The sequence below is a fragment of the Crinia signifera genome, chromosome 4 (assembly GCF_055691185.1).
Source record: "Crinia signifera chromosome 4, ASM5569118v1, whole genome shotgun sequence".
Lineage (NCBI taxonomy): Eukaryota > Metazoa > Chordata > Amphibia > Anura > Myobatrachidae > Crinia > Crinia signifera.
Genome location: NC_139220.1, coordinates 233,715,028 through 233,742,969, shown reverse-complemented (window position 1 = coordinate 233,742,969; position 27,942 = coordinate 233,715,028). Strand labels below are relative to the sequence as shown.

Below are 27,942 nucleotides of genomic sequence, written 5' to 3'. Positions count from 1 at the left end.
TCTACCAGCCAGAGGGGGACATTTATGCACTTTCAAGAGGAAGTCATAAAGAGCCTAATATTTGGGAACCAGCAGGCAGAGGGCCCCAGTACTTCTAGTACTGGCCCCCGTATTGTACCAGGGCAGCATTTTCCTGATGAAATCCCCTCCACTGGAAAAAAGGGCAGGACACAAAAAAGGTGCAAAGTTTGTTATAAAAAGGGAATAAGAAAGCAAACTATTTTCCAGTGTGACACTTGCCCCGACAAACCCGGCCTATGTATAAAGGAGTGTTTTAAAATATACCACACATCTATGGATTATTAGGTTCATCATTTCACCGTGCTTCGGGGGTCTTGCTAATGCCACATAGCACCCACCATTCATTCCACCAGAATCTGAGCCGCAAAATCCAAAAATCACTCCTTCCCTTCTGAGTCCTGCCATGCACCCAACTGGTATTTTTTGGTCACATGTGAGGCATTGCCGTACTCGGGAGAAATTGGGGCACAGATTTTGGGGTGCTTTTTCTCCTTCATACCTTATGAAAATGAAAAATTTTGAGCCAGAACTGCATTTTTGTGTAAAAAAATGTAATTTTTTATTTGCACAGCCCAGTTGTATCTAAATTGGTGAAACCCCTGGGGGTTTGAAATGTACACTATACCCCTAGATGAATTCCCTGAGGGGTGTATTTTGCAAAATGGGGTCACTTGTGGGGGGGGTTCCGCTGTATTGGTGCTTTGGGGGTCTTGCTAATGCGACATAGCACCCACCAAAATTCCACCAGAATCTGTGCTGCAAAATCCAAATATCACTCCTTCCCTTCTGAGTCCTGCCATTTTTTGGTCACACATGAAGCATTGCCGTACTCGGGAGAAATTGGGGCACAGATTTTGGGGTGCTTTTTCTCCTTCATACCTTATGAAAATGAAAAATTTTGAGCCAGAACTGCATTTTTGTGTAAAAAAATGTAATTTTTCATTTGCACAGCCCAGTTGTATCAAAATTGGTGAAACCCCTGGGGGTTTGAAATGTACACTATACCCCTAGATGAATTCCCTGAGGGGTGTAGTTTGCAAAATGGGGTCACTTGTGGGGGGGTTCCACTGTATTGGTGCTTTGGGGGTCTTGCTAATGCGACATAGCACCCACCAACATTCCACCAGAATCTGTGCTGCAAAATCCAAATATCACTCCTTCCCTTCTGAGTCCTGCCATTTTTTGGTCACACATGAAGCATTGCCGTACTCGGGAGAAATTGGGGCACAGATTTTGGGGTGCTTTGTCTCCTTCATTCCTTGTGAAAATGAAAAATTTTGAGCCAGAACTGCATTTTTGTGTAAAAAATTTAATTTTTCATTTTCACTGCCCAGTTGTACCACAATTGGTGAAACCCCTGGGGGTTTGAAATGTACATTATACCCCTAGATGAATTCCCAGAGGGGTGTAGTTTGCAAAATGGGGTCACTTGTGGGGGGCTTCCACTGTATTGGTGCTTTGGGGGTCTTGCTAATGCGACATAGCACCCACCAAAATTCCACCAGAATCTGAGCTGCAAAATACAAAAATCACTCCTTCCCTTCTGAGTCCTGCCATGCACCCAAATGGTATTTTTTGGTCACATGTGAGGCATTGCCGTACTCGGGAGAAATTGGGGCACAGATTTTGGGGTGCTTTGTCTCCTTCATTCCTTGTGAAAATGAAAAATTTTGAGCCAGAACTGCATTTTTGTGTAAAAAAATGTAATTTTTCATTTGCACAGCCCAGTTGTATCAAAATTGGTGAAACCCCTGGGGGTTTGAAATGTACACTATACCCCTAGATGAATTCCCTGAGGGGTGTAGTTTGCAAAATGGGGTCACTTGTGGGGGGCTTCCACTGTATTGGTGCTTTGGGGGTCTTGCTAATGCGACATAGCACCCACCAAAATTCCACCAGAATCTGAGCTGCAAAATCCAAAAATCACTCCTTCCCTTCTGAGTCCTGCCATGCACCCAAATGGTATTTTTTGGTCACATGTGAGGCATTGCCGTACTCGGGAGAAATTGGGGCACAGATTTTGGGGTGCTTTGTCTCCTTCATTCCTTGTGAAAATGAAAAATTTTGAGCCAGAACTGCATTTTTGTGTAAAAAAATTTATTTTTCATTTTCACTGCCCAGTTGTACCACAATTGGTGAAACCCCTGGGGGTTTGAAATGTACATTATACCCCTAGATGAATTCCCAGAGGGGTGTAGTTTGCAAAATGGGGTCACTTGTGGGGGGCTTCCACTGTATTGGTGCTTTGGGGGTCTTGCAAATGCGACATAGCACCCACCAAAATTCCACCAGAATCTGAGCTGCAAAATACAAAAATCACTCCTTCCCTTCTGAGTCCTGCCATGCACCCAAATGGTATTTTTTGGTCACATGTGAGGCATTGCCGTACTCGGGAGAAATTGGGGCACAGATTTTGGGGTGCTTTGTCTCCTTCATTCCTTGTGAAAATGAAAAATTTTGAGCCAGAACTGCATTTTTGTGTAAAAAATTTAATTTTTCATTTTCACTGCCCAGTTGTACCACAATTAGTGAAACCCCTGGGGGTTTGAAATGTACATTATACCCCTAGATGAATTCCCTGAGGGGTGTAGTTTGCAAAATGGGGTCACTTGTGGGGGGCTTCCACTGTATTGGTGCTTCGGGGGTCTTGCTAATGCGACATAGCACCCACCAAAATTCCACCAGAATCTGAGCTGCAAAATACAAAAATCACTCCTTCCCTTCTGAGTCCTGCCATGCACCCAAATGGTATTTTTTGGTCACATGTGAGGCATTGCCATACTCGGGAGAAATTGGGGCACAGATTTTGGGGTGCTTTGTCTCCTTCATTCCTTGTGAAAATGAAAAATTTTGAGCCAGAACTGCATTTTTGTGTAAAAAAATGTAATTTTTCATTTGCACAGCCCAGTTGTATCAAAATTGGTGAAACCCCTGGGGGTTAAAATGTACACTATACCCCTAGATGAATTCCCTGAGGGGTGTAGTTTGCAAAATGGGGTCACTTGTGGGGGCTTCCACTGTATTGGTGCTTTGGGGGTCTTGCTAATGCGACATAGCACCCACCAAAATTCCACCAGAATCTGAGCTGCAAAATACAAAAATCACTCCTTCCCTTCTGAGTCCTGCCATGCACCCAAATGGTATTTTTTGGTCACATGTGAGGCATTGCCGTACTCGGGAGAAATTGGGGCACAGATTTTGGGGTGCTTTGTCTCCTTCATTCCTTGTGAAAATGAAAAATTTTGAGCCAGAACTGCATTTTTGTGTAAAAAATGTAATTTTTCATTTTCACTGCCCAGTTGTACCACAATTGGTGAAACCCCTGGGGGTTTGAAATGTACATTATACCCCTAGATGAATTCCCTGAGGGGTGTAGTTTGCAAAATGGGGTCACTTGTGGGGGGGTTCCTAACTTTTAGCATCTTATGGTGCCTAGAAACCTACATGGTGCCTAAAAAATTATCTCATAAAAAGGAGGCTCCAAAATCAAGTAGGTGCTCCTTCTATTATGAAGCCTGTGGTTTGGTCAACGTGCACACTAGGGCCACATATAGGATATTTATGAAAACAAAAGAATTGGGGGAATCAATTTTTATTCACATTTCTCTAGTAAAATCTACTGTGTTCCTTAGAAAAATGTATTAAAATTGCAAATCTGCAAAAAAAATGAAATTTTGAAATTTCACCTACACTTTGTTTTAATTCCTGCGAAACACCTAAAGGGTTAACAAACTTCCAAAATGCTGTTTTGAATACTGTGAGGGGTGCAGTTTTTGAAATGGCATCATTTATGGGGGTGTCTCACATACAAGTCCCTCAAAGTCACATCAGAACTGAACTGGTCCCTAAAAAAATCAGTGTTTGAAATTTTCTTGAAAATTTGAGAATTTGCTATTCATATTTTAAGCCTCCTAGTGTCCAAAAAAATTAAAAGGAGGTTGAAATAATGATGGCAACATAAAGTAGACATATGGTCTATGTTAGTTATTAACTATTTTGAGTGGTATGATTATTTGTCTCAGAAGCAGAAAATTTAACATTTTGAAAATTGCTAAATTTTCCAATTTTTTACGACATTTGGGTATTTTTCACAAAAAAACACAGACTGTATAGACGAAAATTTACCACTAACTTGAAGTACAATGTGTCACGAGAAAACAATCTCAAAATCACTGGGATAAGTAAAAGCAAAAAAAAGTTATCCCCACTTAAGTGATACCTGTCAGATTTGAAAAAAAGGGCTCTGTCAGGAAGGCAAAAACTGGCTGCGGCTGGAAGGGGTTAAAAATGTAATATCTGGTCATTGATACTTGTCTATTAGGAGGACAATAAACAATTAAAATAAAAGGGTCTCATTTAAAAGACCGACTGATAACATTCACAAATGAATATGTAAAATGTATGAGACAGTGACAGGACATGAGATGACCGATGTTCTCTTTTATCTGTTATATTGTAGTTGCGTACAAGCTATTGCTGATTTGTAGCTATAGACATGCAAATAAGTAGGAAATGCCAATATATCCTGTGTGTTCTGTGAATACGTACAGTATATTTTACCAGGAAGAGCTGTACTGAAATGCTTTAAATGTTGAAACAAAATAATTCACATTGAAGTGTACCTATTGTATACACACAGTATTGCACCCACTTCATGCGAATGTACAGACACATAAGATACAAAATTATACACACAATTCAGCGCAGCAGGGCGATTCCTATATCAACTTTTATTTGTGAACAGCTGAAAAAGGAGAGGGGAATGGAGAGAAAGATGAGAAAAGAAAAGTAGAGAGAAAAGAGAGATACAGGGAGGGAAGGAAAGTGGAGGGAGAGGGAGGCAGAGAGAAAGGCAGGAAATAGAGAGACAAATAAGAGATGTACGAAGAGATTGAGAGATGGAAGGAGAGAAGGGAAAAACAGTGAAAAGGGGAGAGTGAGGGAGAAAGTAAAAAGAGGTAGGATAAAGAGAAAGGGAAGGAGGAAGAGAGCAAGGGTGAGCCATACAGTACAGGAAGAGAGAGAAATAAAGAGCGAAAGAAAGAAAAAAAAGAAAGAGGAATAGAGACATGGGCCCTTATTCTGGTTGGTGCGGCCGGAGCCGCACACGGTGCTCCGGCCGCACAAACCAATCCCCGCCCACGAGACGGATCGCCACGGCCGTCCGTACACGGACGGCTGGCGATCCGCATAAAAATGGTGGGGCGTACGCCTCCACCATGGTGGGAGCTGCCCCCTGCATTCGATGGTCGTCGACCATCGAAGGCAGGGCCGCACGCCACAGCAGCTCCCGCAAGCTGAGACCACACGGACAATCGTCCGTGTGATAGCTTGTATGGGGGCTGAGAGCTGACATCCGGCGACGTCAGCTTTCCGCCCCCATCAGTGGCGTCATACCCTGATTAGCATGCATACGCCCCGCGTTTGCATGGGAACGCCCATGAAACGCGGGGCGTATACATAGGGAAATGAGGGTATGAAGCCCCTCACGCCCCTATACGCCCCCTTTGCGGCGGACGAAATACGTCTGCGGCGAATGGGGCTGCACATGCGCAGATTGACCTCTGCGCATGTGCAGACTAAAAACATCGGCGGTACGGCCGCACGCGGGCCGTACCGTCCGATTCAGAATAAGGGCCAGGATATGTTTATAGTATTCAAAGAATAACATTCTTACAGATGAAAGTATGCTAAAAGGCTAGTGCAGTTATCCAGCGCCTTATTCTTGGTCACTGATAAAAGTGCAGATCACAGTTATAGCTGAGTTCAAGTAGTGCCAAAGAATATACTTCTCACATAAATGTTCTCTGCCAATTCCAGGAAAAATGGGCTCTACAACTGCCTCTATCATGTCACTTTCACATTTCACAGGTGAACTCAACATGCTCACAATATGGATGGTACTGGCCCTGTGAAATGTAACACATAAAACTGAAGCCTGGGCAAACACATCTGTGTCAGCATGTTCATTCTCCTCTACAAGAAACAGATCACATGAGAACAGAAGCAATTATAGTTGACCCGTCACCTGTGCAGAGTGGAAGCGGCGAGCTTGTGGGCAGGACCAATATTTATGGGAATGCAGCCAATCAAGTAACTAGAAACTAGTGGCATTGCTGTGGCATTCCTCAGCCCATCATTTATTTGAACATTTGTTTTTAAGTTGAGCCTGCCAAATAAAACTAATGCTAGTATCAGCACCAGTGTACAGGTTGTCTCACTGCACAAAGCCACTATATTATTTTCAAAGTCTGTGCAAATGTAAGTAAGTCTGACTCTACAACAACTCTGCGACACATACAGGCTGATCATGACTGGCCCTGACTTCATAGACCCTCCTAGAAAACAGCAAGTACTACCCCAAACCAGCAACTTCCTCTCCATTAAATTACGAACGGATTGCTGAGATGTTTTTTCTATTTTTGTCGCTATTTGTCCGTGCGCATGCGCGCCACGATCGTGTGCATACTCGCTCATCTGGTAATCGACAGGATTGAGAATTTGCACAATAGTGATTTCATAGTCCAAAAGAATGGGGCCCGAAATTCTTTTGGGCTATCAAATTGTGCTTTATTTCTGGCTCATTACTGATTTACCCAGTTGAAAAATTCAACATCTTACATATGACTTTTCATAAGCGTGGGGCTAGAAACATGTTTTGTGTAGTAAACAGTGTTTTGTGTAGTAAACAGTGTTTTGTGTACTAAACAGCAATTTTGTGTAGTAAAATCACAATTAACAATGCAACGAAAAAAAAGGAATACATTATTGTTACAAACTCCATTTCATACAACATAAATAAAAATGAATAAAGAACAAATTGCAATGCGGAATGGGTTTTAGCCTTGGCGTTTCACAAAACAAGGAAACCGATGCAAATGGAATCTCCCATGTGGCAACTGAATATATGCTCCCATACATTTAAAAATGTAATTAGATTGATTCTACATTATGGGGATTATTCTGGTTGATATTCTGCGAATTCGCAGCCTTGTGAGTCCACCAAACCCCGCCCAGCGAATAAACGGCCACCCGCCCCCCCCCCCCCTTGAAGTGCGGGTTCGCCCACACAGGCTGCAAATGGATGTTTTGCATAAACATCCATTTGCATGCCTCGTGTAACCTCCCACATCTCTCGATGATCGCCGACCATCGAAAGATGTGGTGCGTGCACGCATATAAAAGTGACTTTTAAGTCACTTACATATGCATGCACGCTGGCACGGATATGGGCAGGCAGCTGACAACCGGTGATGTCAGCTGCTCATCCCCCGCACCCGCATCACTGCCTCATTACCATGAGAACGACCAGCATTCTCATGGGAACGCCCATGGAACGCTGGGCTTTCTCTGTCCCCTGCACGCCGTCATGGGTGCATGCACCCGGTGAACCAAAGGTTTGCCGTGGGTGCACGCACCCTACGTCTGCACGCACCCTACGTCTGCACATGCGCAGAAACCACAGAGGACCGAATGGATTTGAATAACCCCCTTTGTCCTAATACTAGAAGGTAATGCCTCTTTCATTTCTGCATGTGAGAGAAAAAGTGAATGATTGCTCTTTTATTATAGCTGTCACTCAATTCAATTTAATGGTACTTGTGTATTATCTGGGCGCCCAATATATCGCATCGCATGCCACTAATTAAGGCATGCGATGCGATGGCACCCGATTTTAGGGGTTTTAAAACTCCTCTGTACATTTTTAATATTGCATCGCATCGCATGCCATTATAATGGCATGCGATGCGAAACGATCATGTCCAATTTGGGTTTATTCCCATGTTAAATGCCCCCCCCGACCCGATTTTTAATTGTATACCCACCCTGATGGGTAATGAGTATGTTGAATGCCCCCCAATTGTTAACGTCACCCCACTATCAAAGCCAACCCGAAGTGTGGCGAGTGCAGCGAGCCCGCGAGGGGCGGCGGTACGCGTCCTCCGACCTTTTCATAGCCCCACTATCCACGTCGGCGTGGAGTTGATTTTATATAGTGTGGAGAGCACAGCGAGCCACCGAGCATGAAGCGTGGCGAGCGCAACGAGCCCCACGAGGGGACGTGGAATATATGTGAATTAATCCACGTCCCCTCGCCACGCTTCGGGCTCGGTGGCTCGCTGTGCTCGCCACACTATATAAAATCAACTCCATGCCAAAGTAGATAGTGGGGGTATAAAAAAGGTCGAAGGAAGCGTACCGCCGCCCCTCGCGGGCTCGCTGCGCTCGCCACACTTCGGTTTGGCGTTGATAGTGGGGTGGTGTTAACAATGGGGGGGCATTTAACATAGTCATTACCCATCAGGGTGCTTGTACAATAAATAATCGGGTCTTGGGGGGCATTTAACATAGGAATCAGGGTGCCTGTACAATTAAAAATCGGGTCCAATCGCGTTGCATCGCGATGCGACCGCTTTTTGGTTGTACAATGCCCTAAGATGAAAAAATCGGGCGCCCAGATAATACACAAGTACCAATTTAATTAATCAAACTTTTAAAACATAAGGGGTGTGGTTAGCCAACAGAGTGACACTTTATAATGGAGGAGCCTGGGGTGTGTCAGGAACACCCACTTTGATTAACAAGAGGTCTAATCTTGGTGTAGATTCTGTAGAAGCAAACTACATACACAAATTCATTCATGATTCTGTTCCACCAAGTTACTGAGCCCTATGGAGCAGGGTGGGGCCCTCAGACAGTAGGGTCAACTGGTGATTTCTGCTGTATACTTGTGGGACTGTGTTACCCTGGATTCTATGGTCCATTTAATTATGCACATATTATTATATTGCTATTAGAACTTCACCCCATCAATATCCTTTCCCTTGAAAAGAGCAGCAGAAAAGATGATGATCTAAGCACACCAAGCATGTGTAAAAATCAGTTTCTCTGTTATCCCCAGTAAATACACGTATGCCACCCAATGAATATTGTATAATTTCTTTATCCTGCAAAAGGAAATCTCATTTTTGCATTTGAACAGGACACAATGTGCATCTAGTTAGCATATAGCTAGACAAGCCCCAGTGAGCATATACCTAGACCCAATTCCTATTATCTGACATAGTAACCTTGATGGGGATACGGTCAGTTGGTCGACAGGCATTAGGTCGACATACTGCAAGGTCGACAGGGGTCTAGGTTGACATGGCACAAGGTTGACAGGTCCTTAGGTCAACATGGTCTAGGTCAGGGGTCAGGAACCTTTTTGACTAAGAGAGCCATGAAAGCAAAATATTTGGAAATTTATTTCAGTGAGAGCCATATAATATATTTTAAAAGTGAATTCAACTAAATGTCAGTATAAAACGCCTCCAAACGTTTTATTTTATTGCTGGATCCGGCGTTTAAAGGTGGCATATGGGGTGGGGGTGGGTGGCGTCGGGCGGGTATGGTGTGGGTTTCCCGCTTACCTTCCCGGCGGTGTCGGGCTGAGGGTACTGTGCGGGGCTGCCTGGGTGTGTGGGGGTGCAACTCCCAAGATGGCGTCCGGTCTGTGGTTTGCTGCGTCTCAGCTCCGTCTCCGGGAGCAGCGCAGCGTCTGTCAGTCTGGTGTGAGGAGGCAAGAGCGGGTAGGAGTATTCTGTGTCCCCCGGTTCTCCTCTGCGGCGTCAGGTCCCGGTGCAAGGCTGGCGGGGTTAGTGGGGCCGCAGCCTCCAAGATGGCGCCTGGCGTTTGGTCGGTCACAAATTTAGGCCGCGGCTTCAGGGTATGAGCTAGGCCGCAACCTGCAGAGGCCTCCGAGCAGCCTCCCGGCTCCGCAGCACACAGCTCAGGTTAGTGGGGTGTAAGGGCAGGGTAGTTTGGAGTGGGGGTGCCTCCAGAATTCGTTGTTATAGCCGTTAAGGGGGATCAGCAGCAGGAGCTCAGCAAATACACGTCCTGCTGCTTCCCCAGTCAGGTCACGCCCCTCGAGAATATTTTGTTTTATCTGCGAGCCATATGCAATCATCAAAAGAGCCACACCTGGCTCGCGAGCCATTGGTTTCCGACCCCTGGTCTAGGTCCACAGTCAAAAGGTCAACATGGGGTTTTTCACTGTTTTTTGAGCTGACATGTGCCGACAGGCGGTATTTCATGCCCTACCATCCACTAGGGTGTGGTGGGAGAAGAAAATAGTGTGGAGAGCGCAGCGAGCCATGCGAGGGGACGTGGTACTCTTAAAACTGTGTCCATGTTTTTTGGGTAAAAAAAAAACAGAGAAAACCCCCACTTCGACCGTTTCACTGTCGACCTAGACCATGTCGACCTAATGCTTGTGTCCACCTAACGACTTTGTGCCATGTCAACCTAGACCCATGTCAACCTAGTGGTGTTGACCTAATGACTATCGACCATCTTTAGGTCCACCATACAATCAATACCCCCTTGATGTGCAGGCCCATACACTTATTGTATTGCTTAGTGTATATATGCACAAAGAGATGCATGATGTCCCAAAATAGAATTTGCGGTAGAATTCGCTCAGTATTTTGTGACTACCAAGTAGCCCACCTCAGCTTCTGTTTGTCGCCTCCTAGATGTCTGCAATGGTTTCACCTAATTTACCCATTGTTATGTTTCCATTCCATGAGAAATCAGTACTATGAGGGCCCATTTATTTGGACCCTAAAAGAAGAATAAAATGCAATAATTGCAATAAATGCAACACATTTTTATGAACTTTTTATGCATTTTCTTTAGTTATTTTATTAATTTTTACATTTGTATAATTAGAGTTAATAAACTATTAATTGATATTACCGTCTGAACTAATTATTCAGCCAGCGCTGTTTTATTGCATTTTATTCTTCTTTGATAATTAGGGGAGTGACAACCCCGTAGCCAGCTGCTGATAATATCGCACCCCACATCCAGTTCTTTTTATACCTACAAGGAGTCAGGATTATGACCATCAGGATGCAGATGTCTTTTTACCGCTAACATCCCAAGTGTTGTTATCTCGACATTTTCTCAGTGAAGTCATTCAGTGCATAGCAATGTACAGTATACCAGTGTTTACACACACACACACACACACACACACACACACACACACACACACACACACACATATTATTTCTAGATGGTGATTTTTTTGATGATGATCCCTTTTTCTACCTTTCACAACCAAACAACCAAAATCAATAAATAAGGTACCATTTTAAAGATTAAGGGCCTTATTCTGATCTGAGCTCAGTACAAATTTGTTCGGAAAATGGGCAAAACCATGTGCACTGCAGGTGGAGCAGATGTAACCTGTGCAAAGAGAATTAAATTTGGGTGGGGTGTGTTGAATCTGAAATCTAAATTGTAGTGTAAAAATAATGCAGCCAGTATTTATCCTGCACAGAAACAAAATAACTCACACAAACCTAACTCTCTCTATACATGTTACATCTGCCCCACCTGTAGTGCACATGGTTTTGCCCATTTTAAGAACAAATTTGTACTGAGCTCAGATCAGAATAAGGCCCTAAGTTCTCCGCTTCTGACGAATTGTTAATTTAGAATTGTACATTGTGTTGCTTGTTTAAAAATGGAAGTTAAATATTCACTTTTCACCCTTGGCATGCAACATTTTCCGCATGCAACATTCATTAAATGTATATTAAATGTATATTAAATGTATGTATGTATATATATATATATATATATATAATGTATATTTCACATGCAATATTCATTAAATGTATATTTATATATATATATATATTTATATGATACAGATACATTTATATTAAGAATTATCTGAATTGTTACTTTTTACCACCTTTTAAACATAGGTCTGTGCGTAATCTGCAATTTGATTCGCCAACTCAGAAAGGAGACTTTGTAAAATAATTCCTTATGAAGTTACCTAGAGCATTACAATGCTTGCTGCCCGTGACACCATTCATATGTTCTGCAAAGCCTACCGGCATTTTTCTTTCAAGGATGTTGCCAGGGAGACCTAGCAGTGCAGTGAAAAGGAGTCCCTTCTACTACAGCAGTGACATCATCACTGCCTCTCTAGCGAGGAGCTTTCTCCCAGTGTAATATCAGGAAAAGCAGTTATTATCATGAGCGATTCTATCACACGTAGGGATGCCAATCCCGGGCCATTTTTTCAATCCCGGGATTCGGGATTGAAAAATGCTCAATCCCGGGAATCCCGGGATCCCGGGATTGACTTAAAGGTGAAAAAGCAGGTAGCAGCAGGGCTCTTCCACTGCATCTTCCTCCTTAGCTCTACCCCATGCCTTCAGTCCTTATATACTCTTTCTCTCCTCTACAGTCCTTCTAGCATTCTCTCCCCTGTCAGTCCTCTCTCTATATCTGTCTCCTCTCTCCCTCCTCCCGCCTACCAACCTCTGCTTGCTGGCTGGAGACCCGGCATGGCGATCCGGCGGGCGGGTGCAGCTGGCTGTTACCTAGCCAGTTGTCTTGGGCTGGCTTCTTCCTGGCTGGATAGACTTGGTTCGGCGTGCAGGAGACCTAGCGGGTAGATGCGGCTGTCGGGCTGCGTAGCGCGACCTCTGATGTCACGCTGCGCACAAAGGGCAGCCGGGCAACGTCTGCAGGAGACCCAGCGGGTGGACACGGATGTTGGGCTGCGCAGCGTGACCTCTGAGGTCACGCTGCGCACAGAAGAGGGGCAGCCGGGCAACGTCTGCTACTCAGCGCTGCCCGGCGTTTAAAGAAAAACAAACACAAATGTCGTGCGGTAAGCAATCCCGAAATCCCGGGATTGGATGAGCCAATCCCGGGATTGAAATCCCGGTGAATTTAGGCCTAAATCCCGGGATCCCGCTGATCCCGATCCCGGGATTGGCCTCCCTAATCACACGCCACCCAGCAGTTAATAAGGCACATACACAGAACACACGCTCTTGGAAGCCTGGAAGCATTGCAGCACTGAGAAAGGTCCATGATCATTATAATCATTAGCAAAAGCCATTTCAGCAGCAATATAGAACCCTACAGCATGAACTGTTCAAGAACAGTTAACCTACACATTATCATCATCACCGACCATCGTCACCAGCATCTCCACTATAACAAAGAAATCTCAGGGTGACACACAGGCACTAAAAACAGCACTAGCCACAAAACAGATAAACTATGCAAGCAGTTCACTTAGCTGTGATAGGCGCACGGTGGCGTCATTGTGACCGTTTACTCTCGGCCCTCGATATCTCCATAGCTGTACTATCATTCTTATAGAGAGACTCGGGTGAATATTGTGACCGTTTATCCCCAGCAATTTAATATTGGCCTATGAATTGTCATTGTTTTAATACAGCAATAGGATCATGCTCATTAATGTACTAGGAATAATGTAAAGTACTAGGACTCATTGTATTTCACAGAGTAATAATGTTTTAACTAGCACTTATTAAAAGCGTGAGTGTGTGTAAAGGGTACATTCTTTTGCATTATTTTTTTCCATCGGCTCTGCAGTAAAGCAGGTTTCAAACACTGTAATGTGGGTTAAATGCAAAAAAAATATACATCAATGCGCAAAAGGCCATAAAGATAACCCCCATGTAATCACACATACAAGTGGTAATTCATTTTACAGAAAGTACTTCTCAGTATGTAAGGAATGGAGGATGTCTGGGCAGCACCCTTACTCCTGCGCCTAAGGAGAAAAGAGGGATTCCCATCCAAACAAGGGCAGGGAAAAGAGGAATATCTCTGGCACTGGAGGAGGGTATAGCAATAATCTTGTCTGCCAACAGGGTACGTTGTCCCTGCACCCATAAAATCAACATACCTACAGGAGTATTACTATTAGCTACATACTAACACAAGGTACATATAGCAGGAGAACCCACCTCCAAGCTACTGTACATGAGGAAGATACTCCCAGCAGGAAACACCTTCATCCCCAGCAGCTGCTACACTCCCCCAAAGTACATAATCCCAGAAATCAATAACTTAAGGCTGGATACACACTATAGATAATCTATTCAATCATCTGGCTGGTTAGAACGAAAATCTGGTAACAAAAGACAATCTACCATTTGTTCCCAAAAACTGGAAAATGGACAAAAACAGTAATTTGCATAAATTGTTTACATCAAAAGGCTTTACCCAATCTGTCTGAATGACCATTTTGTCTGTTTTCCATTCTTGGGAGAAAACGGCCTATTGTCATTTGCTCCTAGAAATTACCAGATTTTCATTCCAACCAGACTGGAAAAAATAATCTTCTAGTGTGTATCCAGTTTAACACAGAAGGATCATTGTGACTATAGTAATAATATCCACAAAAAGATGTACATTTTACTGTGACACATGTCTATCTTATACATACATAATACACCAAGGTAAAGCACTGTAACCTATATACCGAGGTAGAGGAATGTGCAATCACAGGCAGAAAGAAAAAAAGAGCAGTTATTAAGGTGATAGGTAAAGCATGACAGTCTGTTTGCACGATAGCCTCCACCAATGTAATAAGGCTGCAAGCAAGGAGAGTTAGAGTTAGGAGGGGGGTGTAGTGGGTAGGGCTAGGGTCTGAGCACTTGAAATTCTCCATATTGGGATGCAGATGTCTTTTGACCGCCGACATACCCACTGCAGGCACTATGTATGCATCCCATATCAGCATCAAAACACCTTGGAAAAGGTCACAAAATGACATTATACTGCAAGTTCAGGGTCAGAACTATGTCACTTGCAATTCCAGAAGGTCCGCAAAATGTTTGCAAGTGAAACTCATTACATTTTTCATGAGCACTGACTGATATTCATGGAAATAGAGGAACAACAGGACGGTAACTGGAGTGGCAACATTCACTTCACTATAAATGGGATCATTGGGTCGACCTAATGATGGTCGGCAGTCATTGGGTCGACACTGTTGGGTCGGCATACTGCAAGGTCGACAGGTGTCTAGGTCGACAGGTGTCTAGGTCAACATGGGATAAGGTTGACAGGTGTCTAGGTCGACACATGCCTTAGGTTGACATGGGTTAGGTCGACAGTCAAAAGGTCGACATGGAGTTTTTCACTGGTTTTTGACCCGAATGTCGACACAGTCAACATGGACACAGTTATAAGTGCACCACGTCCCCTCGCATGGCACGCTGCACTCGCCATGCTTGGGGCTTGGTGCCTCGCTATGCTAGTGGATGGCAGGGCATGAAATACCACCTGTTGGCACATGTCGCTTCAAAAAACAGTGAAAAAAACCCATGTCGACCTGTTGACTGTTGACCTAACCCATGTTGACCTGGACCATGTGTCGATCTAGACATCTTTCGACCTTGTCGACTTAGACACCTGTCGACCTACTGCCATGTCCACCTAGACACCTGTTGACCTTCCAGTATGTCGACCTAGACACCTGTCGACCTTCCAGTATGTCGACCCAACGGTGAATAACTGTCGACCATCTTTAGGTTGACCCATCAACTGTATCCCCTTCACAATGTATTGAGATGATCTCCATTCACTGCATGAAATTTGCTGAACAATGGCTGAGTGGAAGAAACATGTTTGGTAAGCAATGCGAATGATCCAGAGAAGCTCTCACTTGCGTGGAAACCACACATAACTCTGGAACTCACACAAAGCAGCTGGAGGGAGATATTGGCCATCGCGGCTGATGTGCTGGGGTGGGGGTGACTGAGAGCCTGACAAACAACTTTCTCTTCAAAGTGATGACCATCTAAGGCAGGGGTGGGGAACCTTTTTTGTGCCAAGGGCCAATTTTTATGGTGGAGAAATCCATCGGGGGCCATATATAAAAATGAATCTTGCAAATTGTCCTGCTGCAGCCGTCCCACGCTCCGGCAGCTGCCGCTGAATAGGACTGATAGTCTTTGGTTGCTGTTAATTAAGAGGAATCTCGCAAGAACTACCAACCTCTCGCAAGAAGTCCCCTGTACTTGACTCATGGCAGAGCTGCCGGGTGGGTAGGAGGGCCACTCAAACCGGCTATGAGGGCCGCATACGGCCCCCGGGCCTGAGGTTCCCCACCACTGATCTAAGGGATGTGATATTGACATCTTGCACAGTGCTCAGAACGCCTGTACCTTGGTTTTGTATTACACAATGTGCCAGATTCAGTAAAGCAAAGAAACAAGTAATTTTGTGTCTGGAGTAAACCATGTTACTATGCAAGTGGAGCGAATACATTCAGGACCTTATTCAGGTCCATTTGCAGGGCCCCATTCTTCGCACGGGGCCGATGTTTGTTGTTTGCGCATGTGCATTTCTGTGCATGTGTTGGGTGCGTGTGGCCACAGCGAACAAACTGTTGGCTGGGTGCACAATCCTTGCGGGCGGAGGGTGGACCATTAGCATATGGGAACGCCCAGGGTTTCATGGGCGTTCCCCATGAGAACGCTGGGCATTCTACTGATAATGGTTAGATGATGTGGGAGTGGGGGGCAGGCAGCTGACATCACTTCCCTCAGAGTGCACATGCACATCTATGGTCGCTCTGAGCAACCTTAGATGTGCGTGTGCCTACCACATCATTCGATGGTCAGCGAGCATCGACTGATGTGGGTGTTCCCACATCATGCTGTGGGAACCTAAGCGCAGTGCGAATGGTGGGCCGGCTTACCATCATTCACAAGGCGGGATCTGGTTGTCTTGCAAGGATGCAAATTCGCAACCGAGTGAATCAACCAGAATAACCCCATCATTGTGTTTCTCTGCAGGGTAAATACTGGCTTCTTTTGCATGTAGACCACAAATGGCAGAAGGCTGTCTTGTTACATGATTTAGATTTCTATTTGAACCCACCCAAATCTAACTCTCTCTGCACACGTTCCATCTGCCCTACCTGCAGTGCACATGGTTTTGTCCATTTGCATGTCATTTTGCTTTGCTAAAAAAGCTGAATCAGGCCCATAGTTCTTAATAAATGTGCTTGTTCTAGTCCTAGATACTTGCTTTTAAAATGTGTCCCATCACGATGGACCTTGTAGAAAAATGACAGACGCAGTTTGGCTGCTGTGAGCAACGTCTCCATTTTATCTCTCTCCAAAACAAGTTACAGAAAAAATGGTTTATTCCATTCTACTGGAAGATTAAATTCTAAAGAAATTAACATGGCAGATGAAAGATATTCAGTGACAGGAACTGGACTGACCTTTTTAAAATGGAGACTTATGAGAGCCCAAGAAAGCACACATGTAACCAATACATACTCAGGATGGGGCCAATCCTTCCACAAACAGCATTGTCAACTTAGGTTCTTTCTTTGCCATATTTATAAAAACCTGTAAATAAATTGCTTTAAAAGCACCCTTACAGAATCGGATGTGTCTTTATTCAGTGAGCTTTCAGGGATGATTTTAACCCCATTTCTGAGCGTTCTGACTAGATCGCTTAGAAATGAAGCACGGATCATTCCGTGTGTATGGACGTGAGCGATGGCGATGTGCAGTCCTGTGCGTCACTATCTCCCTCAGAGATAAAGATAGTGCATGCACTGTCTATCCTGCTAGTTCATGGGGTATTTGCTATAAACAACAGGAAAAACCCTCTCAGCACACATCATGGGTGCACCACCGTGATGTGCGCTGAGGTATCTGTGCCTACCAGCCCACCCCCGGGCTTTAGTCCCTGCTCTATTTTTTTTTTTTAAGACTAAGGCTGTGGTTATATTATAGGTTTTTTCTTTTTGCAAACTCCGCTAGCAAAAACACTTACCTGCTTAAGTTTGCATTGCTGTCACAAAGACTATACTGTAAAATGGTGATTTATATAATAAGTTAAAAACAATTCAAAGTGATACAGACCAAACAGATGAATGCCCCCAAAGTAGGCAAAGTCAAATCCACCAAACCAGAAAAGTGGTAAAAGACCTACTGATCTCTGAATGTCATGTCAATTCCCATTTGCCATCACAAGCTGTGTCTTCATAAGGGATGGATGAAATCATAGGGTTAAAAACGTTAACCACACCATTTGGTATGCCGTCAGTCAGAATATAGAACTCCTACACCACTTACAATGGTGGTGCCGGAACTCCGGACGTAAGTATGCCAGGACAGGTTAGTGTAGGGTGGGGGAGGAGGGGTTAGGGGGGGTATTGTGCACTAAGAAGGGAGAGACAGGATTAGGCACTGAGGGGGAACAATTATTGTTAGGTTTCAGGGGGGAAATGGGGAGGTTTAGCGAAAAGGTGCCTATACAATTATCCGATTTGGGACGATTTATCCGAAATAGGGTGGAGAAATCAGCCTAAATCGCATGCGTTTGACATCCCATCGGACCTGATACGCGGTTCAGTGCGCATCGGGTCGGACCGTACAGATTGGACCAGCTGTAGGTTCAATATGTCTCATCGGACCCATCAGCGGCACATCAGGGGTGCTTTTTAGCACCAACGATGTGTTGGGTTCGATCAGTAGGTGTGTGCCAGTGGTGTATATATTTTTTATTGTGAGTGTGATCCTCATCCTCACTTACTGTTTCTTCATCTGTCCTGCAGCTGCTGCGGCTTCCAGCTTTTCTTCACTGCTTGCTGCGGCCACACTGTCCCCGACTCCCGTTCCAGCTTCCCTGCCTGCTCCTACTTCTCCACAGACGCATGGGCGGGCGGCGTCATCGTCATGACGTCCCCACCCAGTGTCTGTCAATGCCGGGCATCAGAGGGAACAGGCGGCCCTCCACGTAGCCGTGGAGGCCGGCGGACATGTTTCTGTAGCCGCATACATATGTGCCTACAGGAACATGGCCGCCGACAGTGGAGGAACAGGTAAGGCGGCCGCGGACGTGGACGCAGCACTCCTGTTTTAGACACACTGCCCCTGCGTGCTATCTCTTTGCGCGGGCCACATGACGAGGTCTGGTGGGCCGGATTTGGCCCGCGGGCCTTGTGTTTGACACCCGTGCCATATGTAGTGGCATGCGATTTTTGTCGTTTTTATGCATTTTTAAAAATCGCATGCGATTTTATCGCATGCGATCGCATGCGATTTTTAACAGAAATGCATCCAAATGCATAGAAATTAGCATCAAACATGTTCAATGGCCCCCAAATGTCATTTTTGAGGCTGTACCACCCCCACTATCAACGCTAACACGAAGCGTGGTGAGCGCAGCGAGCCGGCGAGGGGCGGCGGTACGCGTCCTACGACCTTTTCATACCCCCACTATCCACGTCGGCGTGGAGTTTAGAATAGAAAGTGTGGCGAGCGCAGCGAGCCACCGAGCCCGAAGCGTGGCGAGCCCCGCGAGGGGACGCGGACACCTGTGAAGCCCGCGAGGGGACGCGTATACCTGTGAAGGTATTCGTGTCCCCTCGCTGCGCTCGCCACGTTTCGGGCTCGGTGGCTCGCTGCGCTCGCCACACTTTCTATTCTCAACTCCACGCCGACGTGGATAGTGGGGGTATGAAAAGGTCGTAGGACGCGTACCGCCACGCTTCGGGTTCGCGTTGATAGTGGGGGTGGTACAGCCTGAAAATTGACATTTGGGGGCCATTGAACATGTTTGATGCTAATTTCTATGCATTTGGATGCATTTCTGTAAAAAATCGCATGTGATCGCATGCGATTTTTTTACTATGCGATGGACATCGTGGGAGCCGTGATTGTACACAAGTACCCAAAAATCAACAAAATATACCTTAAGCTCAACAAAATATAGCTACATTTGGTAACAGAAATGATAGCAACTTCCTAACAAAACAGTCCCGAAGACTGAAAATACATGCACATACCCTGGAAAAGCCAGCAGATATTAGGGGCATTATCGATGTTTCATCCCGGTCACTTTGTCTTCAGAAGCAGAACATGAAAAAATGAGAAGAAAGTGTATTATTAGAATAAGCAGTGTCAGACAATGTTCCTGCAGACCTCACCAGGTGGGCAGCATACAGGGAAGTAACACACAAACAGTAGTAATCTCAGGCTAGCGCAAACTAAAATGTGCTTTCAAAGATTTTTAGGAACAATGTATAGGTGCCATTGATCTGATGATTAGAGAGGAAATGATGCTCTAAAACAACAATGACACAACAGAACTGGACTTGACTATATACAGTTCACACAGTAAGGGATGTATGTTCTAAACTGCAAGTTGGTAGAAGTGCTTGCTGCCCATAGCAACCAATTAGATTCTACGTATTTATCTATAACCTTCTAGAAGATAAAAACTAAAATCTGGTTAATTGCTATGGGGAATAACACCACACCATATAATGCTCAGTTACAAAAATTCCCAAGTGAAAGTGGGGATACTTTTCCAAGCATGACTTAAGCTGGATACACACTGGACAATATATTGTGGATGCTTCCTTGGGTGTGTATCCCTGCTATGTCTGTGAGCCCCCATCATCTACACATATATTGCGGCGGTGCTGCAGCACAGCCAATGGACATAGATCTAAAGAGGCCACCGGTGACTAGCATCGTATAAATGTCCTTCCAGTTGTCACATCAGTCACAGCACATGGCTGTTGACCAGTAAGTGCGTATGTACTTATCGATCGTCAGGTGGATCAGCGGATCAACCGGACACCATTACTTTGCCATGATAGTAGCGGCAAGGTTACACATTTTTTCTGCCTCTTCTGTGGAGAGCTTGGCAGATTGCAACATCACTTATTGTAAAGAGTAGGGGCAGATGTACTAAGTCTTGGAGAGATATTAAGTGTCTGAAGATAAGGTGCCAGCCAATCAGCTCCTTACTGCCCTGTTTGAAAAATGACTGGAGCTGGTTGGCTGGTGCTTTGTAATGTAACAGGGTGTGAGATTTAGAAAGTGAGACATTTTGGGTGGGATGTACTAAAGGAAAAATGCGATTTTCAGGGGTTTTACTGCATTTTAAAATGTAGACCCGGACCATTTTCGTCACATAAGGTATTCACCCACTACCCCCCGCCACTGACGCTGACCACCCTCCGGCCATACCTCCTCCTCTCCCTAGAAAACACAGCCGGAGGTCCTTCCGGCTTCAGGGGGGAGGAGGAGGGATGAGTACTTCAACTTCCTGGCCAGTTAGAGTCTGGGAATGTGACGGAGACCCCCGCACACCACATTACAGGTATTGCAAGGGCCTCCTTCACCGCACTGCGATGTTGATTGTATATGTTAGTACATATGTGATCAACATCAGTGCGATGGGCGACGATGTATTTTAATACATCCCGCCCTTTGGCGTTTTCCTTTGGCAAAATCAACCAGTTTATTCATGACTGGCGCTTAAAAAAAAAGGGAAAACTCACCAAAAATCTCTCACTGATTTTTATACCCTATTAAATTTAGAACTTTATTTCAATCCACTTTGTCACTCTCTGGGGGCAATTCAATTATTTTTGGGCGTCAAAATAGAGCAACAAATTAATTGAACTGTTTTGTGCCTAGTGGCAGCTGCGGGGGAAAAATAATTAATCGCCCCCTCCAAGTGTAAGTACATCTGTCCCAGATCTGGTGCAGGTGGTACCAAAGTAATAACGTACAGGAATATTAAGTGGTTTTTACTGTTTTACAAATGCATTGGAGCCTGCCAACCTTCCAATATTTGACATGTACCAGCCTATGAGCTAGGCAGACAAATTGATGCTACCCATATGCATTATCTAGTGGTTTGTAAATGAGCCTTTTTATGTAATGCTTCTCTATTTGTAAACTATGGTCAACATTAACTATTAGAAATGTGTCCCAGCAGGTTGCATGCCTCAGCACAGCTGGCGGTGATTAAAGTGTGCAAGTGTCCACACACTGAATGCAACCATTTATGGGCTGGACCATATACATGAGAATACTGCTTATTAATCGCAAGGAAGCAGCACCTCAATAATTTTCTCATGAGTTTTAGTCCTAGAGTTTGAATTGCTACATTTAATAGTGGGTGCAATTGACAAAATGGCTGCCTCTACTATTCACTTTACATTTTGGTAATTGATAAAAATAATCTACTAACACTTCTATTTTTAAAGCATTCTCACTTTGCAGCATTTTTCCAATTTGCTTAAAATAGTACGGTATGTAATATTTTTTTTTTTTTTTCAAAAGTCAAAGTTTACACAGTATACCAGTGGTTTCCAAGACTAGATCAAATTATTTATGGCCCATGTAATAGGTATAACCACAGTTAATGACATTTATAAAATATGTGACAAACAATAACACAACCCTGACCCCCACCACAAAACTGAACCTAAGGAAGGCTTACAGTATAAGCACTTTTTACTTAATTTAATAAGTTTTCCTGAATTTCTTAAGAATGTGCCACAGAGACGCCATTAAAAAAAATTACTCACATTCTAGGGCGCCATGATTCAAACAAGTTTGGGAACCACAACAGTATAAATCTCTCTCTCTCTCTCTCTATATATATATATATATATGTTATTTCTTTACAAAGATATGAGACTGAAAAAGTAATACTATTGATACTTACCTTCTAACTACAGCAATTATGACAGTGTTTTCTGAGGGTTTGGAAGCTCTGATGGACCTGAATGTTAGAGAATGAAATAAATAGTAATAAAATACCTTAACAAAATCATATTTTAAAAAGCGGATTTAAACAAAACTTAATGCTCTTGGGGCCTGATTCATGTTTGTAAGAAAAGCAAAAAAGCCAGCAAATGGGCACAGCCATGTTGCACTGCAGATGGGGCAGATATAATGTTTGCATAGAGATTTAGGCCTGTATTCAATGCCAGGTGAAAAATCATTTTTTGGGGCAAATTCGAATTGCCTATTCAAGCCCAGTGCTGATTTCTGCCTGGGTGAAAGAACCAGCATTGGCGAAAACCGCATGTATCAGCAAAATTGCCTCAAATTTTGCCGAATTTGTGGTCGTTTTTGCCCGTTTTCTCTGCCATTTTCACCAATGCTGATTCGCCCCCTCAAAAAGTGAAATGGCATGGGCGAAAATGTACTCAAGTACGGGATTGAATTCTGAAAGACGAATCTTTTGCCATTTTTTTTTTTCACCTGGTGAAAAACTCGGCCAAGATTGAATATGCCACTTAGGGGTAAATTTACTAAGATGGGAGTTCTATTGAAGATAGGATGTTACCCATAGCAACCAATCAGATTCTATCTATGATCTACTAATAAGAAATAGAATGTGATTGGTTGCTATGGGTAACATCCCACCTGTAATAGAAATCCCATCCTAGTAAAAAGCAGATGGTATTTACCCTGCACAAAATAAAAAAAATGCATGGCAACATCATTTGTTCCAGAGACCAAGTTACTTACAAAAATGAATCAGGCCCTTAGTGTTCCACTTTATTAACAAATATACAAAACTAAGTGTACGGTTTTATTACAGCAAAATGTGTCACTAATTCTACTGCAGCCAGCTCATGGGAAGAAGGCTGATAGAACACTTCAGTATGTCCAGATTCAAGAAGTGACAGTCATTACTATTACAAAATGATATCAGACAACTGTTCCTGTGCCCAACAGAGACGCAGCCTCTTCTTGGTATATTGCTCATCACAGCACCAGGAATTGACGTCTGCATATTTACAGGATGCGATGCCAGAATTTATTGATGTTGAGAAAGCTAAGGATTTATCACTACAAGAAAATGCAAACCAAGTCTTCTAATAATTCCTTTATTAAAAAATAAATAAATAAATAATTCTCGATTCAAATAACCACCCATACACACAGACAATAACCAGGAAAGCATGTTGTATTTTTATTTTCTAAGGGATGTCTACTGAAATTATTTTTATTTTTCATCCAACTAGTAGTAGAAATATTTATAGCTTATTCTTAATTTCAGTGGTTTATAGCTGGAATAAATCCCAAGCTTTAATGTATTGCTTTATTTTCAGCACTAAGGACACCTACTGGTGTCCAAATAAAGTTTACAAGTATTTGTAAATTCTTGTAAAAGAATGTAAATGGGTGTCATTTACCTGCATTTGCCTTTTACATTTGGCAGCAGTCTCTACTGACCAGCCTGATGGCTAGTGCAAACTAACCACTGCAATACCACACATGGTGTACACCAAGGGGCCTAATGGGGCCTACACATGTAGCGACGTGTGCCAGTGATCTGAGCATCAGTAATGTGTGCTGAGCGATCTGGCAGGGGAAGTGTTCTCTAGGGAGAGCACTGGCGATATGACTAGATTTATTCCGCCTACACGTGGAGCGATTTTGGGTCATTTTCTAAGCAATCTGACTAGCGATGCATGGCCCCGTGCGTCGCTATTGCCGGTCTAGATTTATACTGCATAAAGTATAAATCTAGCCAGATTTCCAGTGTTCTGACGAGAGAACACTGGCCCTGCCAGACCTCTCAGCACACACCGATGTGTGCTGAACGATCTAGCATCAATCAGATCACTGGCACACGTCGCAATGCGTGTAGGCCCCATTATACTGCATGCAGTATAAATCTAGATGGGCAATAGCTATAGCCCCTACACATGGAGCGATTCAGGGTAATTTGTTAAGCAATCTAGTATAATTGCTTAGAAAATTACCCAAAATCACTCAGTGTGTAGGCCCCATAACTCCAAGGCTCCCTTTAAAAACCTCTATGTGAAAACTATGTATTTTTTGAGTGTGAAATTGGCTTCCATGTGCAACAGAGGGAGGGTCTCAGGTTGGGACATCCATGACTCTAATCAGCCATAGTGGGAATCGGTGAACAAATGTTTCTCCCTGCCATGCTACTGTAATGTAAAGGGATTATAAGGACATGTGAGACCTCTGACTACTGTATCTGAGTTCACAGACATTAATATAGTGTTCCCTCTAATCTTCTTTTGCAGGGTCCAGCACCCTGCCCATTTTTAAAACCTCAAAATGCACCATTCCCTTTTTTGTGTGTGGCACTGTGCGCCCTTATGCTGACAAAACCACCCCACCACCACCATGCTGACATGCCACTGAGAACTTTTGGTGTTGCCATTATGTGTAATGAGTATTATGGTGTATGCCATCATGTGTAATGAGCATTATGGTGTGTGGTATAATGTGTAAGAGGCATTACAGTGCGCGCCATAATGTGTATTTGTCATTACGACAGAATATGTAATGGGCATAGCAGAGTATGACAATGTTTAATGCGCATAATCCTAGTGCAGTGTGAAATCTTTATATATATATTTTTTGTTTCTAATGTAAATTTCTAATATAAAATGTGCCCTCCCTGCCCTGAAAAAAACCTAGAGCGAACTCTATAATATTACATGTTCAATGCACATTCTTAAAGGCCTGCTCAAGCCATTTTTTTTCTCTTTTACCACTGGACATCATTATCTCTCGCATAGCACATATAACATATCACATCCTACCATTTACACTTCGGTATCGTTATATCTCACATAACCGATATCTAGCATTCTATCTACATTCATCATTTTATAATATTACTATTTCAATGTTTGGTATTTCTCAAAAGGATTACGAAAGCTTATTTAAAATGCAGGTTCTTGAAATGCAAAATACATTTTTGTTAATTTATAACCTCGCAAAAGGTATCACCCTCATGTTCCATATATTGTTTCCAAACCTCCCATTTTTGAAGTAGTTTAATATTTTCTATACCATGGTTTGTCTCCATTCTGTAGGCATAATTTATTTTATTTATTATCGGAGCAGTAGGGGGGATTTGCTGTTGTCTCCAATACTGAGCTATCGCCGTTTTGTTGCTATGAAAACTTGATTTAGAAAATATAAATTTGTTTGCTTTATATCCTTTGGGCTAACATGGAGTAATACCTTCTGGGGGGTCAAATCTACTTCTCCTACCACCTGTGATATCAATCTTCCTACCCCACTCCAAACTTCTCTTAATTTGTTACAAGTCCAGAATATATGCATTAAATTTGCATTCCTTTCCCCGCATCTCCAGCAGACATTTATCTGTGTTGGGCAGATTTTATTTATTTTATCTGGAGTATAAAAACTCTATGCACTAATTTCATATATCTTTCTATGTGTGATATGGGTTTAGTCATCTTACGTATTATGGAAAAGTATTTTCCCACTGTCCTTCATCTATCTGCAGGTCTAGATCCCTCTCCCATTTAACCCTGCCCCTTCATTTTTTTCCCCCATATTGTTGCTTATAAGATTTTTATACCAAAAGGTGATTCCCCCAGTCTGACATCCTCCTCTTATTCTGTTAATTACATTGTTTGACAGTTGTTTTAAATCACCTTCTCTTATTTGATATTTATTTATCCAACTTCTCCTGATATTTATTTTATCCAACTTACTCCATATTCCCCTATCAGGTTTTCTAAGGTTTTTATGCCTCCAGGAATCCATGTCTCAACGTTAAGATCTGGGATAAGCTTCATAAACACTGTAAGCAAATATGCATGTATACATATACACAGTAACAAGTATGTATTTTGTTTTGTGTATGTGTTTGATGCTGCCAGTGTTCATAACCAGCATTCTACATACTTGGTCTGGCTGGGCTGCAGATGATTCTACCCTCTGTCCTAGATTGATTTGATATTGTCATAGGTAACCAGCATTCTACATACTTGGTCTGGCTGGGCTGCAGATTATTACACCTCAGGTGCTGGATGTATTTAAATGCTTTGGTAATTGATCATTCTGCACACTGCTTTAGATATCAGAAATGTGTTTTTGACAAACTTAATTTTGCAAGTTAAAAAGCAAATCTGTTGCCTATGTTAAGGGAGGAATATCTTATAACTCTTATACCCCTTTCACATCGCACTTTTAAAACGGTATATTGCCGTTTTTTTCCCTTTTTAAAACGTTTAAGCCTGCACTGTGAATGCACCACAGCCAATTTACCGTTTCAAGTTAACTGGCATTTCGAACCGTGTAAAAAGCAGAGTCCTACACGGTTCCTTGCCGTTTTTTGTGCAATGTGAATGTGTACAGTTTGTCTGAAACGGTATTTCAGGCAAACAACACAAGCACAAGCACAATTTGTGGCGCCCCCTCCCCTCCTATATGTCACACAGGACACACAATCACACTAGAACCCGTTACACAAAATCTCCGGGCATACCACTGCTATACAATAGGTGCGCGCCAGTGGTGTCCAGGTGTGCACCACTGGCGCAGCACCTCTACGGGACACCCCCGTGACCAGCTTCTGTCCCCCCAGTCGTTGTCCCCCCCCCTGTACCTGTGCTCCGGCGATCGGTACGCCGGAGCTCCCGCCCGCCAGCCAGCCCAGCCCGTCCGACAGCCTGTCATCTCCATGGGGCTAGGATGATCGCATGCCTCTGGAGCAGCATGCGGCGTGGCGGAGGGGAGCTGATGGAGGAGGATGCTGAGGCGAGCACTGGGGACAGGGTGACAACCGGCCGGAGGAAGAAGGCAGGCTGCTGAGGGGAGCACCAAGCCAGTTGCCGGAGACGCAGCGATACCCGGCCAGAGGAAGAAGGAAGTCTGCTGAGGTGAGCGCCAAGCCAGGCGCCGGGGAAGCAGCAGCACCCGGCAAGAGGAAGGAGGAAGGCTGCTGAGGCGAGTGCCAAGCCGGGCGCCAGAGACACAGTGACCCCCTAAAGGAGGAAGGTGAGGCGAGCGCCAAGCTGGGCACGGGGGACGCGGCAACACCCGGACACCTGGAGAAAGGGCCGGCCGGAGGAAGGAGAGCACTGCAGCCCCTGGCCCCTTTAGGAGGCTGCACCTGCTCCGGGTGATCTCTGCGGTGGCGCCGCCACCCCCCCCCCCCCGACACAACCCACAGTGGCTCTCACATAGCACTTGAAATGTGTTCTGGATGAAACGTTTCAAGTGCTATGTGAATGACACTTAACCGGTATTTAAAACGGTAATCTGGGTCACTGTTAAGGCTCTGACCCGTTTTAATTACCGTTTTAAAATACCGGTTTTTAAACCGTGTCTGCGATGTGAAAGTGGTATGCATGACACATGCTATCATGGAATGCATGGATGTTTATGTAAGCCCCTTTTATTACCATTCATTGTAGTAGGGGGGTTGGGATTGGGTGGGGAAAGTCCAATTAATGAGTGTAGATGCATTTAAAGATCATTACATAGGCTGTGG

The 27,942-nt window shown here is 44.0% G+C and overlaps 1 protein-coding gene across 3 annotated transcripts in view; it reads right to left on the bottom strand.

The window, feature by feature from the left end:
• PDE8A (phosphodiesterase 8A) overlaps positions 1-27,942 on the bottom strand; it is a 271,484-nt gene that overhangs the window by 55,138 nt on the left and 188,404 nt on the right. For all 3 annotated transcript variants that reach the window (XM_083183993.1, XM_083183991.1, XM_083183992.1), the window contains exons 4-5: positions 22,360-22,416; positions 19,676-19,733 (exon numbers count right to left, since the gene is read on the bottom strand). In XM_083183993.1, the coding sequence (XP_083040119.1) occupies positions 19,676-19,733; positions 22,360-22,416 (115 nt within the window). The remainder of the gene's footprint in view (positions 1-19,675; positions 19,734-22,359; positions 22,417-27,942) is intronic.